This window comes from Hetaerina americana, unplaced genomic scaffold, assembly GCF_022747635.1.
Source record: "Hetaerina americana unplaced genomic scaffold, ioHetAmer1.1.p SCAF_4, whole genome shotgun sequence".
NCBI lineage: Eukaryota > Metazoa > Arthropoda > Insecta > Odonata > Calopterygidae > Hetaerina > Hetaerina americana.
In genome coordinates, this window is record NW_027286985.1 from 74945824 (window position 1) to 74966411 (window position 20588).

General features: G+C 38.6%; 2 protein-coding genes and 1 non-coding gene across 3 annotated transcripts; all 3 read left to right on the top strand.

Annotated features, from left to right (window-relative positions):
• The first annotated feature begins 3980 nt into the window (after positions 1 to 3980).
• Positions 3981 to 14881, top strand: TpnC41C (Troponin C at 41C). Its single transcript, XM_071590799.1, has 6 exons — positions 3981 to 4186; positions 6385 to 6412; positions 11741 to 11884; positions 12179 to 12298; positions 13465 to 13596; positions 14258 to 14881. The coding sequence occupies exons 1-6, from the start codon at positions 4184 to 4186 to the stop codon at positions 14290 to 14292; spliced, it is 462 nt and encodes a 153-aa protein (XP_071446900.1). The 5' UTR covers positions 3981 to 4183; the 3' UTR covers positions 14293 to 14881.
• TRNAA-AGC (transfer RNA alanine (anticodon AGC)) lies at positions 10311 to 10383 on the top strand. Its single transcript has one exon. It is a non-coding gene; the product is annotated as a tRNA-Ala (tRNA).
• A 91-nt stretch (positions 14882 to 14972) lies between the features above and the next one.
• LOC139692557 (tectonic-3-like) lies at positions 14973 to 20377 on the top strand. The gene is made up of 4 exons (XM_071590798.1): positions 14973 to 15254; positions 15428 to 15600; positions 15685 to 16802; positions 20228 to 20377. Exons 1-4 carry the CDS (start codon positions 15218 to 15220, stop codon positions 20334 to 20336), a joined length of 1437 nt encoding a protein of 478 aa, XP_071446899.1. The 5' UTR covers positions 14973 to 15217; the 3' UTR covers positions 20337 to 20377.
• The last annotated feature ends 211 nt before the right edge of the window (positions 20378 to 20588 follow it).

A 20588-nucleotide genomic window follows, 5' to 3' on the forward strand; every position in this document is an offset into this window, starting at 1 on the left:
ATTAGCCTTTTTCTTTCTAGAAAATCGCATAACCTTTGTTTTATTAATGTTGATTCTCATCCCATACCTGTCGCACTGAATTTCCAATTCACTAAGCAATGCTTGCAGCCCCTTGGCTGACTGACAAACTAAAGCTTGGTCATCAGCAAACCTAACTGATTTTACGAATCCCCCGCCCACTTTCATTCCTACCTCGAGTTCTTCCCATGCCTCTTTGATCATTTCCTCTGCATACAGGTTGAACAGCAACGGTGATAATGGGCAACCCTGCCTTACACCCCTTCCTAACACTGCCCATCCTGACTCCCCGTTTCCCACCCGCACCTGAGCAGTCTGAGACATGTACAGGTTGCGGATTAGCCTCCTTTCCCTCCAATCTATTCCTATTTTCTGCAATATACTCATTAGTTTTTCCCAATTCACTCTATCAAACGCTTTTTCGAAATCTACGAAACAGGCAAATACCTCCTGGTTGTGTTCTATATTCCTCTCGATTAATAATCTCATTACTGCAATGGCATCACGCGTACCTCTCCCCTTCCTAAACCCAAACTGATCATCCCCTAAGTAATCATTTGCCCTACTCTCTATCCGTTTGTTTATGATCCTGAGAACAACTTTAGCTGCGTGGGATATCAAACTAATTGTCCTATAGTCCTCACATGACGTGGCCTTTACCTTTTTCGGAATCGGAACTAAAACTGCTCTCACAAAGTCTTCCGGCCAGATTCCCTCCTCATAAATGCTACGGATCAGCCCATATAGCCTCTTCCTCCCACATTTTCCTAAGCATTTAAAAAGTTCCACGGGAATGTTATCTACCCCCACGGCCTTATTTAGTTTCATCTCCCTTAATGCCCTTTCTATCTCATTGTCTAGTATGCCTGGACCTAAGCTGTCTTCCTCTACGTCATTTTCTTTTTCAATGTCTAACTGTGTTGGTCTGAGTTCTTTACTATACAGTTCTTCTATATACTCCTTCCATCTCTCTTGGATCTTTCCTGCGTCAACTATTACCTTACCCGCTTTATCTCTAACTATTAGCATAGCTCTTCCATTCTTACTTCCCGATAACGATTTAACTTTGCTGTACAGCGCACCGATTTCGCCCTTCCTCTGGAGACTTTCCATATCCTCGCACTGCGTCTTCCACCATGCGTCTTTTGCCTTATTTGTTGCCCGCCTCAATTTATTGTTCAATTCTTTGTACTTCATTTTGCCTAATTCTGTATTTATATTCTTCCATTTTCGCCGCTCATCCATCTTTGTAATCATCTCATCCGTGATCCATGGTTTCCTAGTCCTTTTAGCGTTAACGGTTCCAATAGTGTCTTTTGCGGCTTTAGACAACCCTTTTTTGATCATTTCCCATTTTTCTTCGATAGTAATAAGCCCTTTACCATCCTCCATGATATTCTCTACCGCCTGTTTGTATTCCTTCCTTTTCAACCCATTTAATGCTTCTACATTCCATTTTCTAACTCGCCGCCCCTGCCTTATCTTTTTGAAACGTACGCTACATTTCATAACAACTAAATTGTGGTCTGAGTCCGCATCCGCTCCCGGAAAGCTGTGGGAATTTTACACTATTCCTAAACCTGTGTCTAACCAGGATATAATCTAGCTGATATCTTCCTGAGTCCCCTGGCATTTTCCATGTATACCTGCGTCTTTTGTGGTGTCTAAACCAAGTGTTGGTGATGACTAACCCCTGTCTCCTGCAGAACTCAACTGCTTTCTCCCCGCGGTCATTCCTCGTGCCTAAACCGTAGTCCCCCACCTCATCACCATCTCTTCCTTCGCCTACCGTCGCATTCATGTCCCCCATCACTATCAAATGTTTCCCTGCTGGAACACACGCGATCATGTCCTCTAACTGATCGTATATCTTATCGACCTCTTCTTCCTTATGGTTGCTCGGTGGCATGTATACCTGAATAATAACTAAGTTCGTCGGTTCTGCTTTTATCTCCACTAGTAGTATTCTATCCGTTACCTGCTCTATGTTGACTACGCTTCTTCCTACCTCTTCATTTAATACTATGGCAACCCCTCGTTGGCTCTCGTCCCCACCGCTGTATATTATTCTATACTTATCACTCCAGTAATCCCCGCTATCTTTCCATCTCACCTCGCATAGACCTAAAATATCTATATTTCCCCTTTCCATCTCTCGCTTAACATTCTCCAATTTCCCTGTCCTCATCATTGTCCTAACATTCCACGTTCCTATTCTAACTAATTTTGTCTTCTTCTCCTGCGTCTTCTGTCCTGCTGCTGCTGGTTTTCCCTTGCAAGGGTTTCGTGGGATGACGACCGCGGAAGCCTTGCCTCCCCCGCTGCCGGGCACGACACACGGCCGATTGGGCCGAGCCCCGTGGTTGCCAGGACTCAAAATATCTCTATTGTCCATCATATTTTTCTAGGGAATGATAATTGAGGTGGTTTCCCGTTGCCTTCCTCAATAGTGTTTTTAACGTGACACCATCACTTACTGGCCGCCCCACTGGGGTCAGACGCCATTGCAGCCGCCTCACTGAGGAACAGACGCTGCGTGGACTACCTTTCGTCTGGCTCCTAACCTTCGACCTATCTGGCATGGGTGACCCTACCAGGAGCAATAATTATTACTCCCGCCAGTACAGCTCTAGGGGTCATCGGAACGCACAAGCCCTTCCACCACGTCAAGGTTGTAGTCCGGGGAGGGTACGACGGTTTATACACCCGAAATTGAAGATGGGATTAAATGGAGATTACTCTAATTTTTATTGTTGTTAGACCTAAAGTAATTTTCTTTTCGCGGCCATCATTTAGTCAGTTCCAGAGTCTCTAGTCAACTAATACACGAGCAATTCACTTAAAGAAGCACGCATTAGTCTATGCAGTCCTGACTTGGAACATTCGTTAACCTAACCAATTGACAGAATAAGATTAGAGTGTGTCGGGGCTAATGAGAGCAGATTTTTACCTTGACAATAGGCCCAAAGTGACATTCGAATTTAGCGGGGAAAGGAGTGACTGCTGTGACAAGTGTGCGGACTTTTTTTTACCTTTCTCTTCGTGTGTTCCCAGTGACTACTGGCGAGAGGTGGAGGGGGCAAATCTGGACACCCCTGAGACGCCTGTCTACGTCCTATCTCATCCTCTGTTTCGTTTTAGGAGGACACAGGGAGGAGGCCGGGAAGGGTAGGATGGAAGCGGAGGGAATCGTCTGAAGAGACGGAAGAATCGAGCAGGAAAGGTCCCACCAGCTCTCGAATTAAATACCTTCGTCGCCGTAAATTACACAAACAACCCTATCCCCTTTCCAGGAGCCATTGTTGAGGCACGGGCTGGCTGAGGGGCGTTTGGGGGTAAAAAATAATTTAAAATAGAAGCCGGGATACCCTCTCTCCTGGAAGACTTCCCGATGGCAGTCCTCCACTCGACTTCCGCCGCGACACCCACCAAACCGACCGACTTCTCCCCCACCCCGCTAGAGATAACGTCGGGAGGAGGAGGGGAGGGAGAGAAGTTGATTCCCTATAGCCGGTTGTGTCGTCTCTCACCTTAGCTTCTCTCCAAGCCTTGTTTCAGCTTCCCACTCCACCCTCGCCCGCTTCTCAAGAGTTTGAAATCCTTTGGAGGTATTCCACGCTCTCCCCTCATCCCCCGCTATCTCTCACCCCTCGCCGCCACCCCAGACCCCTTTTCCATCTCTCCCTCTTTGCGTTTGACCCAGTCCTCCTCACCCCCCCATAATTGCCCCATCCAGACGTCCGGATTCGTCCTTTACCCCAATTACACCCTCCGTGGGTCCCACCGGAGTCGTCTCTTAACAACCCCCCCCTACAATGAGAATGTTTTATCTCTCTCTCCCTTCCCTCCTCTCTCCATCACGTTCCCTTACATCACCTCTTTCTCCCCCCCTTGCTTACCCCACCCCCTCTTCCGGACCCATTCCTCCTCCTCTACCCCCACCACTACACCCCGCCGGCCAACTACTCTTCACGGCCACCAGAAAAGACTCTGAAGGTGTGCAAGCATCGCGAACCCAGGGATCCAGTCGCAGCAGATTCGGGGCGCAAAGAACACCTCAGCAACAACACCGCCGTTCAGCAACACCGACATCGCCTGCTCGATTGCTGCTTGACTTCCACAGGACTTCCTCGACTCGTCGCCGCCTTTCGAAAATCCAACCGAAATGGTAGGAAGGGGCTCTCTGCCCTTCGAACCCATTCCCTCGTTCTTTTGAGTTGGACTCCGCGGGGAGGATGTCGTATGAGCTTAGGCGAACGGGCGTGTGTTTAGGGAAGGATTGTTGCTCGCTGACCCCGGATGAGAGTTCCCACCCGTCGGCATTCGTTGAGGATGGAGCGAGCCAATTGGTGCGACTGGATACGGGACCGTGACCGATCCCCGAAGTGTTCCATTTCTCAGAGGCGCTATGAAGAACAATAGTTGGGGAGGGTGATGATGGGCGAGGAAAGAACACATGCAGACTGTGGAGACGACAGATGGATGGTAGAGGTCGAAAGCCTTCACCCATGAGGAAGTACACAAGCAAAATTTTCCGTGACCCTTGAAATTGGAGTAGCTCGAACCATGTGGCAGTACCGACCTTAACTCACTGAGTTTTTATCTCGACTTCGGCACAACGTGCGAAGTACTCGTATAGTGAAGGAATTCAGCCGTTGTTTATGGCCACTTCGTTTGCTTTGCCCCTTTGTGATCTGAACCATTCACGTGAGGAAATGGATTGTAATGAAGGCTTTGGGTCGTTGTGCTTCCGGGTCCTGCGTCCGTTTTCAAATCTTGTCGTACCAACGAATAACTCATCCCCGTAAACAACCTTGGTCTGTCGGGGACTGCGGCATATGGGTGACTTCCTATCAGGTAGTTTCATTTTAAGCTCTTAGGTTATTTTAAATCGTAGGGTAGTCATAGGAATTTGGTAGGATTTAATTGACTTGGGTTGCCAGAACGGCATTAACCATCGATGAAAGAAATTCACTATGGTACCCGAAGCGTCCCATCCAATTAATCGAGTCGAACCAACAAAGCTCTCATCGTGCGACATTCCATGAAACTACAAAATGGAAAATATCCCATCAGCGAGTCCATCTGGTCCTTGCCGCGGTGTACTTTTGCGTTGTAGAAAAAGGGGGAGACGGATTTCATAGCAATTTACCCTTATTTTCAACGTCCTCTCTCCGCAACTCAAAGAACATAATTTTCCCTGTAAATGTTTAGGTGGTTTCAATCAATAAGCTGAGAAGAAACCTTTCTTTTTATTGCATAGTAGTTAGTTACAAACAGCTGATGAACCTGGGTCTTTAACGTCATCACAGCTCGTTGCCTCGTTTTGAGTTATGAGTAGACTCGAGCATAAATTTAAGAGCCTCATAAAACGTAGGCAAACCAAGGAGATCCTAAAAGATGCATCGGGGGCGAGTGAGAATTGATTTATTTATATCGCAGGATACCTGTGCAGGGCTGTGTAGCGTAGACAGATTGCGCATTCGGAAAATTTTATTTCCTAAATTTGAATGGTGAATACGCATGCTGTGGAAGAGTAAAATGTGTGTGAGCACATCGGTTCATCTAATATGCGGTCGGAAAATAAAGAAAACTTACTTCACAAATATAGATTAACCCCGGGTTTAGCTAACCTGGATCATTGCGCGTCGGAGTTTTTTCTACTTCGTTTTATGGAAACGGAGGATGTCTTTCAATGGTTTGCCAGAAAATTCACAATATCGACGATATCACGTTCCTATATGCTTAAAAATCGGAGATAGCGAATCTTCCTGACTACTGTGTCCGATGCCGACGGTGCTTCCTTCAGAATACGGAAACTAATTTCCACTTAGTTATATTTGACTATTCATGCTCGGATGAAGGATTTCCTTGTGATAATTTTTATTCTCTATCTGACAAGACATAATGAAGGAAGTACTTTGACCTGTCTCCTAATGAGGCAGAAAGCTATTAAGCCAGAAAATAATTTTCATTAGGAGGTTAAGCTTTAACTTACCACTAATGCGACCTCATCCGACAGTAAATAATACTGAATAAATAAACTCAATGATCATCAATTTTCACAAAGAAAATAAATATGTGCGCCTCAAACCATCAAATCCATGAAATAATAATTTTTTAGTGCGTGATTGAATTTTTTTCTCAAACCTTATTTTTACAATGGAGATCTTATTTATAGTTGTACACTTCTATGTGAACTGTGACTTCAGACTCAGTCAATATGATGTACATTTGTCTTAGAGAGCTGAACAAATTAAATTTTCTCTCTTGATACATGCAAGTGACTTAAGTTTCTATTTTAATGAATTATTTCTCAATATTGTTCTAAAGTTGTTAATGTAATTTATTTTCTCATATTTTCAGGATGAGCTAGACAAGGATCAAATTGCCAGTAAGTATTCCACATTTAAGCAGTACCTATGTAGTTTGAAAATATGCATTGGCATAAAATGGGCTTTTGCAGCTTATGATGAAAGTTCTTGTTGACTACTCAAAAATTAGAAAAATAGTATACATTTCTGTTTAATATTAATAATATGGAGCTAAATAGCATTGAGCTGACATTGGATACTAATGATGTGTATGAACTGATTGGAATATGACTAGTTTATATTGTTTCTGAGTCTTATAACCGCGATATACAACCGGATTACTCCATCTAACGTAAAATGATTTCTGTCAACACAATTTTCATGACTATTCTATGGAAAATATTCACTGCGGTAATTCCTTAAACGAAACGATGTGACTGCTATTAAAATTAGTTTACATAGTTAGATCTTATTAATGGTCGCTGTGTATTATAAAAATGCCCTCCCTCAACTCTCTGATGATTATCGGGTTTTATTCTATTTATTAAGTGACAATATGAAAAAACAATGCTTCGCTGAGTTATCATCTTTCCCAACAAAAGTATATATATGTCATACCTTCTGTTTTAAGTTGTCCTTGAAAGTAAGACGCTTGTGGATTCGCGTCAAAGTAATAGCTCATTTAAAAACACACCCCTGATAATGCAGGGAATTACGATCATTATTGTCCGTCATGACTGTGGACGTGCAGCAAATTTGGTAGCCGTGGTAGGGAATACGAGATTCGCTCCGTCGTCAAGAGTCCACGAGTCTGCTCGAGCATAAATTTAGGATCCAAAAAGTCATAAAGGGGAAAGGCATGTGAGAAATGATGTATTTATATCGCAAGCCTGCCTTTCCTGTGGAGGATTATGCCACGTGGACAAATTGCATATGCCAGAAAATATAAATCTCTGAATCGCATTGGTGAATTTGTTCGCTGTGAGAGAGTAAAATGTATATTAACGAATCGTCTCATATTTGTGTGTGTGTGTGTGTGTATAAATATGTGGAGATGTGTATACATATACATACACACAGTAATCAACCCCAAGGTCGCTTTTGTAGGTGATGATAGAGTTCACCCAGTACTTAGCCCGACGGCGTGTGAAATTCACACATCAGGGTAGAGGGGTCAGTTCCTTTCCCTGTACCGTTTATGGTTTCCCAGGATGACCTGGCACCCGAACAATCACATAGCTAGTGTGGAGCTGCAGCTTCCCTGAGAGGCTTGCCCAGGAATCGGGCCCTCCGTTCAATAATCCAACACTACCCGAGGACTACCGCGACCCACATATATATGTCTCACGGATGTGAATAATAATGTATATGGTATTAGTACTAGTGAAACAAAATAAAAACACACAAACAAGAAAAGAAACTCCCACGTGCTCCAATTTTCGGTGATCAAGCCACCTTTCTCAAGGAGGAGAAGGAAGTAATTGTTCTCTTTATTCTCTTCCTTGAGAAAGGTGTCGTGGAGAAAATGATTATTATCAATTAAGATTTTGTTTTAGGGGCATGGCCCCTATCAACTACCATCACTGAAACGAAGGAAGCAAATTTTTGGAAGGAAATGGAAAACGTTCACCAATCTTTGGCTTCATACATATTGGATGATTGTAAAAATGTAAATAAAATAGCTTGTAGACACTTTAACTCAAAAAATGCTCAGCTTTCTTAGAAACTGATTGTATCATAGTTAACGAGGGCTATTCCCAGTGTCATCACCCTGAATTTGCTAATCATACAAGTACGAGTACATTCTTAATTAGTAGTATGTTTGCTGATGATGCCAGCCAACTTTTATTGCTGTTGTAAATACTTTCATTTGATCACCATCGACCGAAATCCAAAGAAACCCACACCGCCCAAACGGATTTTTTCAACAAAAACTAAAATATGAAATACAAATTTTCCCAATCATGAAGTAGATTTTAAACGTCTTGACCAATGCTTTCCTTTTAACAAAATATAATATGCCTATGAAGATGATATTGACTGAAGATAGAGGTTCCATTATCATGTCATTTAATCATTCTCAGTTTTGTTTATGTATTTGCTCTTAAGTAGACTATAGATAGGGCCTTACATAATGAAAAATGCTATTGCTTTCACAATACAATTTTTTCTTGTAATTGGTAACATTAGGTCGCTTTTCCTTTATACCTTTTCCGAATGTATCCCGGTAGATCGGGCGGACGAGCAGATGACTCAACTGTGTCTATCTTCCGGGTTGTCGTGTTAGCGAAAACTACTCTGTTTTGTTTGCGCCCACCTCAGGGTTTTTTATCAGGGCGGATATTACTTTAAAATGACGGCCGACTTCAAGGTCCAGACACCATCCTTCGACTATGGGTTTGTACATGGTCGTCACCCAAAATGCCTTTAAAGCACGGATTCGATCTATTGTGGCAAAGGCAAAATCGCTGGAGGAAATCCAAAAACTGGGATTCCGGTTCCTCCATCCGTTCTGAGGAATAGCTGGCATACGATGCGTTGTCGATAGTATGAACGTATATTATTTTTCTCTCTAAGGAGAGATGAGCAGGCAACTAGGACACTTGATGCACTTCTTAATTAACGGGAGATGTTAAATTGCAGTTGATAAAGGGGGTAAAATCAGTCAAAAATTATGTGACATGACTGTCACTGCACGGTGTTACTAAAAGGCCGTGTTAGTGAAGTACTACGGCAATAATAATAGAGTTCTACCTGTAGTGAAGGGTGGTAGGCCTATGCTCACTATTGTATGTGAAAGATTGTTGTTTACCACCAGCAAAAGCAAGACGTTTTAGCCTGTAACCAGAAGAAATTCATTGAGAAATAATACGGTGCAATACTCATATATTCTAGTGAGTTTACATAATACTAAACTATGGCCTCGACATCCTTGGGAATGGCAAGAAAAGGGAAATGAGGGTGACCTGACGTGCACATTGATAATTATTTCCAACTAACAATCTGTCTCGCCTAAAAATTTACTTAGTGAACATTTCGTCGTCATAGATGCTACAGACAAGTACATCATCTTATCTTTTACCAACCAACCGACATTCTTATTTATTACCAAGATTGGCAAGTACTTTGAAATCTTCATATTCCTAATTAAGGATTTCCCCTTATGAAATGAGTTATTTCAAATGAGGGGCCGCAATTAAGAAAATAATGTATAAGATGCTCGATGATTGAAGTCGATGAGACACCTTGTATTATTGTGTATCAGGCCATGACCATCTCGATACTTAATATCAAGATGTTCATGGTCCGGCTGTCGCCAAGTTGCATTGTCCCTGTGTACTTCGCCATCTGCCGAGTTCGCACATCGTCGACTGGCAATACACGAGCAGTTGGTAGTTCATTTATAGAAGTATAGATGTCTTTAGCAGGCTTCCTTAATGTGTACCTGGAACGCAATCAACATGCTATGAATGATTGAACCAGCACTCAGTTATTTTGCGAAAGAGATAACATGAAAAAGATTTCTATGTGTAATAAATGTACCTCCTAAATTGTGGTGACCGAGGCGACCGCGTAATTATCTTAAAAGATAGAGAGCATTAGCGCCCTACACCTGTGACCACCTTATTTGCTTACTTTGTTAACTCGAATTTGCGGCACTTCATTATCACTTTGCACCTATATGGTTGCGCTGGAAAGAGCAAAAAATTAGGATAAGAGACTCTGGCGCTGGAACACTCTCCCCTTAAATTAAATATAATATGTTTTAACCTTGAAATGAGTATGTAAAATTGTTTCCTTAATTTTCGTAACCCAATGTTTCTCTTCCCGTATATTTTTGTAGTATTTGCCATTTCTATTTTACGAAATTATTTTAAAAGTCTTGAAATGTAACTAGCAAAGAATATGAACTTCCTGCCACTAGGGTCACTATGTCACTACGTAATATATATCTTAAATTTTGCCCTTCATGACATAGGGGGCGTAGCTCAGATGGTAGAGCGCTCGCTTAGCATGCGAGAGGTACCGGGATCGATACCCGGCGCCTCCAAATTTTTTGACCTGAATTTCGGTATTGCTATTAAAAATATTAACTATTCTTTGTTATTCTTCCATGTACCCCCAAATATTTTATTTTTCCCAGAGTGCCTCTTCAAAAGATACTCCCAACGTTGCATGTGCACTGTCACTCAACCACAAAGTCAAACCCATTCGTCAAATGCTAGATACGTTTTTACATATTACATAATTTTTACTGACGATGAGTAATTGGTGAGAAAAACAACTGATAGTTGTATGCCTAAAATGTCTATAACCATATTGCCAATTCCTAGTATTATTGGTAAGCTGGAACATGGTTTTCAGAAGTTGGTTAAAATTCGTAGCTTATTTTTTGATATATTTTTTCATTTAGCAGTGATATTCATTGAAGCCAATAAATTAGAATTTAGGTCTTTCAAAGGCTTTTCTACAGTTGAGTCTACCACAGCTAAAATCACAATAAGGCAACACACTGCCTCCTATTTGCCCATACAGAGCTGGTTCTCTAGCTATAATAATTAATGTCTTTCGTTTATTACCGCATCTACTTCTGAAGCTTTCCCAATCCTCATTGCCAGATAGCAACCGATAGATAATGTTTATTGTTATTTACTTCATTCTCTTAGCGAATATCTCTTCATATCTTCTTTTCTCGCAGCCAGCATGCCCTTGAGGACATTGTATGCTTTAAGGTGTAAAACAAATTGTATGCCGATGTTTTTTCAATCTCGGTTCCTCAATCCACTAAAATCCGAGAGAAAGCAATGATGTCTATACAGTGCTTTCATCTAGGACTGATTCCTCGACGAAAGAGGCAGTTCAGTTACTTTGTAAGACTGTCTCCCTCGTATTTTTATTTTATCTACAAATTGCATGATTCGAAATATATATTTTTTTCATGTTGAGTAAGTGCATTCTTTTTCTCTATGTACAACATACTTTATGTTACATTAGTCTTTTCCACTCCCTGGAATTGAATAGTAAATCATGCTGCAAAAGAAAGCTAATTCATGCGTATAATGTTTTTCATTGGAGAAATTTGTAGAAGTTTTTACATTAAAAACGATATTTTGCATTTGATTTTCAGTGTTTGTACACATTTGTTAATTAAGATCATAACACTGGTAAATTCACAGCAGGAATGTACACTTTGGATTAAAATGCACTTCTGACGTTCGGTACATTACCTAAACATTTGCTTCAGTTCTGCTAAAAATGTAATGAAGGGCACATAGCCCCATTCGCGGTTATGTACTAATTGAATATATTTGCCTCTATCCGTCCAATCGATTTTACTCACCTTGTATTATTTATGTTTTTTTTATAGCATTATCCATTGGTTTTCTCATCTTCTCCAATTCTTACAGTGCTTAGGAAGGCCTTCGAGGCTTTCGATCGTGAGAAGAAAGGAACAATCTCTACCGACATGGTTGGTACTATTCTGGGAATGTTGGGTCACGAGCTGACGGACGACGTCCTTCAAGAAATTATCGTTGAAGTTGACGCCGATGGTACGTAATCGCTCCCGTGCCCCTTGCGATGATTTTTATGTATTAAGATAGCAAGCCCAACATTTATTCTAAAATCATCGATTTTATAATCTTTCATTTGCATCGCCTTTTTCAGAACTACATAATGCACATACCTCATTTGATTGTAATAGAGTGCTTGTGTGTGCATACATATTTCTGGAGAGAAATCCTTTGGCAATTCTCGCTCGTGCTTCTAGAGTTGTCGAGATAAATTACTTATGTAACGATAATAACCATTCCTTAATTTTAATTAAGTGATTCCTTTTTTATTAGGTTCTGGTGAATTGGAGTTCGAAGAATTCGTAGCTATGGCTGCTAGGTTCATGGTTGAAGAAGACACAGAAGCCATGCAGCAAGAGCTTCGCGAAGCTTTCCGTCTCTACGATAAAGAAGGTATGAACGAATTTTACTTTAATTCTGCCTTGCGCTAAACTAACATCGCTAGGGTTTAGCTCATTTGAATCATCACGTAAAATAATTGGGAAGACTCAATTATCATGGGTTTTCTTATGCGCAGTCCCAACGTTTCAAAGGGTCATATGGAAAGATACAAATAAAAGTACCTTCCTTTGAAAACCAGCGATGCCAGAAGCTTTGGCATAAACAGGGTTTATGTTTTATTCATCTCTGATTGCAATGTTCTGGTAAGTTTTCCCTTCCGCCCATTCCTTTAATACTAACTCTGGATGAGAAAATCCAAAGAGCACGGTTAAATCTAATCGATTTTTTAATTATCAACTGTCTGTTACTTTTTTCTTGTCTCTAATCACGACTCTTTAAGAAATTATGGGTTTCTCCTAGTCAAAGAACTGGAGACTGTCGCATCGCCCAGGGAAGACGTTAGCAGGTGCAAGGTGGAGGAGAGCTTTCTTAAATCGGACCAAGTCGCTCAGTAGGGTCCTGGGTGACCCAAGGAGGAGGGTTTTAAACATTAGGCAGTTAAAACACTTAATTAGGGACTAACTTTTGGAATTTTGATTTCACACATCTTGTAGCATTTAAGTCACTTATCAATTTCGAGCGTGGCTAATGATTCACATTGTGGTGAATGTAGGTCTATATTTGTGATGTAGCATTCGCAGTAGAAATTCATTAACCGAGGTCAGGGTATTTTTAGTTTGCAATAGGCAAGATATTCTGAATAATAGATTAATTGGTTTCATAAATGCATTAGAAGCAATTAGGGAAAAGGGTATTCTGAAAACTCTCTGTCATATTGCACGATACGCAAATAAAAAAATGTGATCAATCCAGACGAATCCATGAAAATGCGCACATTTTTTTCTGAATCGGAAATAAATTGTGTTTAAGTGGCATTATTCATGTAATTCATTTCCAAAGCCAATAAAACGTTTTGGAGTGTCATACATTATATCTGGAGAGAGGGAAGCTGGAGAGGACAATTAAATGTTCGGAAAAAAGTGCGATTATTGGGATCTCCGTGCATCATGCCAAAAAAAATTATATAATACGTATTTCATATGATAAATTCTACCAGTGCCCTACAATTAGTATTTCATCATGATAGGCATGTTCATATTTCTTATTTCCCTTTAAAGGAAACGGTTACATCACTACTAGTGTCCTGCGAGAAATCCTCAAGGAATTAGATGACAAGATCACGGAAGAGGAGTTGGACATGATGATTGAAGAAATTGACTCTGACGGTTCTGGAACCGTTGACTTCGATGGTAAGTTAACTTTGGTATAAAAGCATTTGGCATTTCAAAGCTGCTATGTCTTAAAATTGTATAGCACACATTCTATTTCTCAGAATTTCATTAAAAAAATTTTGAGCACAATTAGTTAACAGCTGCTTTTTGAAGCATTGATTAGTTCATGAGTACTTGAACCCCCAACGACAGAAATCAAAGAAAAGGTGAAGTCGGACCTAGGTCAATTATCCAAAAAATGAAATGTGAAGCATTATCATAGTGGAGCATTCTTTGCTAACAAAACAATATTACTTACTCCATAAAATATGTACTCAACATTTCCTAATAAATATATTACGGCCAAAACCAAGGGTATCCTAATCTTTACTGTATAATAATGAATAAATAATTAGATGACTGCACCATACATCATTTTCATGACTGACCCATCGAAACTTTTCAAGGCAGGTACAAGCGCATGGGTATCAATTATTATTTCAGTTTCAATTCTTTTGAGGAATTAAACTTAAAAGAAATCCTAGCAACTCCCAAAAATGCATGCCATAGCCAACTAGTCCAATGAAGCATATTCGCTCTCGTGGTTTATAAAGTCTGAATATATAGCTCGATACAAATTAAAAATAAGCACTAAATTCTTGTCTGTTCTACATTTGCATTATTTATTTTTTATTTTCAGAATTTATGGAGGTCATGACCGGAGGAGACGACTGATGGGTGAACTAGGTTAATTGAATAGATAATTTATGAATTTCAGTATTCATCATTCATGATTTCATTTCAAATGGCACAATAACGCCACTATTCTTCATAATGTTTGTAAATGCCGAAAATTTATTTTGTTTGAGTTTTTAAAATTTGACGTTGTATTAAGCTTTAACTGAACCAGATTCTATTTATTTATCCGTGAAATGAAAGTGGCATAGAAGGAAACATTTGCCACGTGATATCTGTAATTGTATAATTAAAAATAATATTTATTTTTTCCACTACTATGTAGAAATGAATTTCAACAAGATATTGTGATTTTGTAAAATTTATATTTACATTATCACATCAAAACATGTATCTGTTCCTATCTCTGTATCCCGACCTTCCAAGACTGTATCACATTCCTTGTAATTGCCTCAAAGGAAGTATTATATCCTTCCCTTCACCATAAAATTTCAGACTATGTTTTTGCCCAAGGGGCTAAATAGCTCATGCATCTGTTACATCGTTTCGAGCAAAACAAAGGCTTAACTTGGAACTGTGTTAAGATCGAATGTTCACATATTGCAATAAAAATATTGTGACATTTAAATTTACTTGATTATTTAATGCGTCCTTTCCAAAGCCTACCTCAATGAATATTTTTAATTTATTTCCTAGAGGAACTTTAATTTAATTCTTTAGCGGCAAAGTTAGCTTATTACACTTTATAGCTAGCGCCATCAGCGGTGTATCCATGACAACCACGACAACAGATTTTCGATGCTTATTTGGAAGCCGAAAAAATATTCAAATTATTTCAAATGCTTACCGACTGCTCAAATCCTTCAAATGTTTCTAACGGTATGTAACGTATATTACATTTTATACGTTGCCAGAAACTTAAGATTGTGTCAGTGGTTTTCGGTATTGTTTGTAACGGGGCATCATGGAAAGAGGAATAATATTCCTCTTAACAAATATCTGTAAGTGCATCGTAAATTTCGCTAAGCTTATTATTATTATTTGTAATTTTTTAAAGGTCCTAGACCACTCGTTGAATTACTACTTTTACAACGTTTGCTTGTGATGCCGTTAGTATTGATGTTTTGGTGAAATAAACTCTGATACTTGTTCACTATCTTTAATTTTTTTGCAGTTTTTGTGCCTGCAATTAGCGCTGGATTTTTGTTTTTGCCAATCAACTGGACTGAAGTAGCTAGGGTGAAATCTTTACAATACAATGAACACTTTCGTTCATTTGATGTATCACCCATGTCGACTTGTGATCTCACGGCTCATTCGTGTGATTTGCAATGCTGCATTGATCCGGTATGAAAATATTTCTTACCAAATTTGTCTAAATAATGTATTTTTCTCTCACTGGTTAACTGATTTGCCGTTTCTTTCGTAAAGGACTGTACCCTCGAGCAGCTACAAATTTCAAAGTGTTCGCGAATGAAGTTTGATAAAAACGAGTGGCATTTATTAACTAGAAGATGTGACAGTATTGGCCCAAAGTCTCCCGTCTGGATATCAGTTCTATGCCTATATGTTAATAATGCCGCAATATTGGGCTATCAATACAAAGACATTGGGCAATTCGAAAACTTGGATGCCTTCCAGAAAAAGGTACTGGATTGCAGTCATTACAGATTTATAAATATATCATCACCAAATGCCCCGGACGAAAATTTTGAGAGTACCTACTCATTTGGATCAAATGTTCAAATTTATGAAGATCAGTCGGGTGAGATGACACCATTGCTACTTCCTTATCCGGTGATTGAAGCAACTTCATGTTCTGCTACAACTTCTGTGCCTTTCTTAATTGATAAAATGTGGAAATGTAGTTGGCCTTTGACTGTGGAAGATTGTGAGATAACACATTCGCCCTTGCAGTTATTACCGTACGTTTTTAGTGGTGAAAATGAAACTGCTTGGCAGGATATTGATGTTTTTCCTCCCAAAGTGGTAAAAAATATTGGTAAAAAAAGCTTTGCGGAACCAATACTAAATGTTCATTGCTATAACAATGGATCTGAGTATATCGTGATATACAGCAACTCCTTTGGAATAAAGCCACATGAAAAACACCGAGCAAGCTATTTACCAATCAATGAAATGGGTAAACTAACTAAAAAGTGCCCTGATTTATACACTCGAATAAACACATCTTATGATATGGAAAAAGAAATTTGTCAGAATGTGGTAGCTAGCGTTGAACTAGAATTTATTTGGCATGAGAGTGAAATCATCCAACTAAATGCCCGATATGCATTAGTAGATGTACCCATGTCTCTCGAAACTTATTTGTCAAATAAAAAAAGCCAGCATTGGGTGATCCAGGAGAAAAAAATGAGCAAATCGGAAAAATTTCGTATATACGTTACACAATCCTTTAAAACCACGTTCAAGTATCAGCACTTAGAAGGAAAAGCTGGTACAAAACCAATCAGTTCAGGGGATGTTGCTGTGAGATCTGGAAACCCTGGATATCTTTATGGCAAACCATTGATTACAGGAATCCTAAGGTATGATTTTCATGTTGTAAGTAAATATGGAGTATGATTTCTCTTTTGTGACCATCAATATAGTTTTTAACTCTTAAAGCATCAGGTTCATTTGATTAATTTGGCATAAAAATCTATAATATTTATAGTTAAAGGTGATTAAATGTGTTGTCACACATGCAATATACATAGTAATTTAAAATCAAAAGGTAAGTGTTGAATACTCTTTCGTAGATAATATGTAAATATATAGTCTATTCATAACTATCTAATCCTACCTAAATGTCTCCGTTGTACAGCTTTATTTATTGTCATCATTTAATTAAAATAGAGTGCCAAAGATTTAGACGAGGGAGTTTTAAAATCTTTTTTTGAAGTTAAAATTATTGCATCAATTAAAGGCATATCAAAAATAAACTGACAATGCAATTTTATTTCTTTGACTAAGGTAACGATGTATGAAAGAGAAAGCACATGGGTAGGTTTAATAAGTGGAAGAATTATATTGATCAAATCCTTATGAAAATTATCATTTTGGAGATTTCAGTCCTTAAATCCATTTGCCTTTCATCATCCCTGACTAAATGCACTTTTCCTTCTAGTATATCCATTAGGTATAAATACAGAGGTGCATAATGATTTTTTTAAATTGTTAGTAGTCAACTGGCTTAGGGTAGATTTTGCATGGAACCTGGAATTGCTCACTCCTGTACTCCTTAGCACTAAATTACATGGCCCAAAATATCCTTGGACTCCACATTACCATATCTAAATCTTTTGCTAAGTCTACTTTCTACCTCCCTTAATTCAATCAAAAAAGACCTATTATTTTCCTCCCTCAACTACACTTTCCCAGCATTCTACCTTCTATTACTGTCCTCAGCATCCTTTTACCTCTCAAAATTTTCTGCATCCACCTGTGCTTTTTTTCTAATATCTCCCAACAATCATTTCTTTTCCCCTGCCTCAAAAACCAACCTTCTGAACCATGTAAATCTATACCCCAAATTGATTGTTGGTGTTAAAATTTTCAGACAGTTAAGGAGTAGATATTTTAGGATTTTAGTATGAATTTCTTCAGGAGAAATTATTATGTATGTTTTACCAGCAGAACGTAGAAGGTAGCTTTTTTAAGGGGATATTTCTTTACCACTGCTAGTTCGAACTCTTCAAATAAATGAGTTATTAAGTTGTTATCATGTCATTAACATGCCTGCAAATGTGGTATATAATTTGCTCATTAGTAATTCAAATTAATATGAAATTGAGAAACCAGCTGAAATTCAAGGCACATGATATCAAAGATTGATGATATGGTGATAATATAATGCAGATTAGATTATGTAGGAGTAGAACAGAGGAAAATTTATTTTAAAATTGAATGACCATTGCTTGTTGTAAGGGCTTGTTCATTATAATGATCATACCCTTGGAGCTCTATTGGCAGGATCAATCAATGATAATGTTACCTGTAGATAACCCAATTCAGATAGATTGGATGGTTGTAACCAAATGAGAGGTAGTCCATGTTGTGTCTGCTCTGCGTTGAGATGGCAGCATTAAACCCATTGGTGTGCCCATTCAAGTGATGATGATATTGTATGGAGGCAGGCAACAGAAAACCATCTCAATTATTTTATCATGATAATAATATGCCCTGCAAATGATTAATAATTAATCCTGGAAACTCTGGATGGTGGGCTTAGTGTCGTGCTAGGGATAATATCCTCGCAGAATTACTGGAGGATTAAGGGGTAAAAGCTTTTTTTGACTTACTGTTAGCATTTATGAGGAATAAATTTGACTAAAATACTCATTGGATAAGATTAATTCTGTTCCACATCCTAAAAAGGAGTAATATGGTAGTATGTGAGAACTATAGGACATTAGTTTTAATTTCAAAAACTGCATAGGTGGTACTAAGATCCATCAATAGAGGGCAAAAAAACATTATAAAAAAACTAAATTGTTGAAGATCAGTTGGGATTTAGATAGGGGAGAGAGGAGATTACCTTAACTGTAATGGCATTGTGTGCCATTACAGTGAAGGTAATTTTTATAGAAAGGAATACGTGATATAATCAGGATACCTTCTTGTACCTTATAGATTTTGAGAAAGCATTAATCAGAGTTATTTAGAGTGGAAAAAAGCTGATGGAAATATTGCAGAATATAGGAGTGAGTTGGAGTCATGGTTGACATATTCCAAATTCGTTTGTGAATCAGAGGGTACAAGTAAGGATAGCTGAGAGAAATTTGGGATGGTAATTTTATGCAGAGGAGTAAGGAGATTGCCAATGATTGCTGGTGCTTTTTAACTGTCATCAACATATGTCTTAAGAGAAAGTTTAACGGGTAGCATGGGAAGGGATTGAACTGGGGATAATTTTGGTGGTGAGATGATTTATTAAGGCTAATAGATTATTAAGCAATATTTAGTTTAGTTAGATAATCAAGGTATTATTTCGTTTTCAGATCATTTATTTTTAGTGCTGTGTGTTTTTAGGCAATGTGGAAGTACTCGAGTAAGAATAACCATAAGGAAAGAAAAGTAATGAGATTTTAAAGAAGTAAAAAGGCTAAATTAAACATTAAAGTAGCAGGGAATTAGCTAGAGCTGCTGGAACAGGTAATGCATTTGGAAAATATTTTGTAGGGAAATGGATGCAGTAGTAGGATATTAGGAGAAGAATAGGAGTAACAAAAGAGCCTTTGGAAGGAAGGGAACTGATACAGGAATCCTAAGGAATGAGATTGAGAAAAGATAAGTTAGAGCTTATATGCTGTGTAGTGCTGTTTGGATCTGAAGCCTGACAATGTGTAGAGGTAAGATATTAATTGTAGATTAAAGGATTTTGAGATGCAAGTACAGAGAAGAATGGAAATGTTCGACACGGAGCAAGACTAATGACAAAGCTTGAAATATGGAACCAAGATAGCAAGATGCTGGGAGAACCCCAAAAAATGCAGAAAAAGTGGGTGAAAAGGATATCAAAAGGTGGTGGAAGATTTAAGTTTGCGATAGGAGGGAGAATGTTTAGAAATTAGGGTAAAAGAAAGGAGGAAGGTTTTTGGGCAGTATGAAGGCAGAAAGATTGTACAAAGAACTGAAGAAGTAAATGATGCAGGATAAATGTGAGAGTTCACTCAATGTGTAGTATGTAATTGTCATTAGAGGCATTCCCAAACCTACTCTCCTTTGGTCATGACCATGAATAAAATTAAATAATGCTATTCTTAATTGTAATTAAATTACTTCTACTAAACAACTCTAATTTTGACTTAAGTATTTACTGGAATCAATGCTTACAATTTTTCTTAACACGTTCGTTTACATTGTTTTCATTTGTTCATTGAAGTAACTTAAGTTTCTTTGTTAGGCATGACAATCATGTGACATTTGAGTTAAAATTGATCAGCTTTTGAACTTATTTAATTGCTTCTAGGTATAATACAAGTGAAAGAAATCACAATGATTCTGTGCATTCCCGTTCCGTCACGTGGGAGGATTTGCCCTTGGAGCTCTGGAGTTTGGGTAAGTCACTGTCATTGTAAGCCATACTTAATGAAAATTTTTTCATTGCTTTTCACTTAATTTTCTCACGGTAATAATTTCACATCTCACCGTTAGTTGTCTATGATAGTTTGATTTCAATGTTATCATGTTGAAATTTTTTAACAGTTATTAATTCATCATTTATTTAACTGTAGTATTATTAATCTCACTAATCCTCACCCATTGAATTGTATGTAGCATATTTTGAGGAATTAATAAAGTAAAATTCTCATGAACATGTATTTTATTTA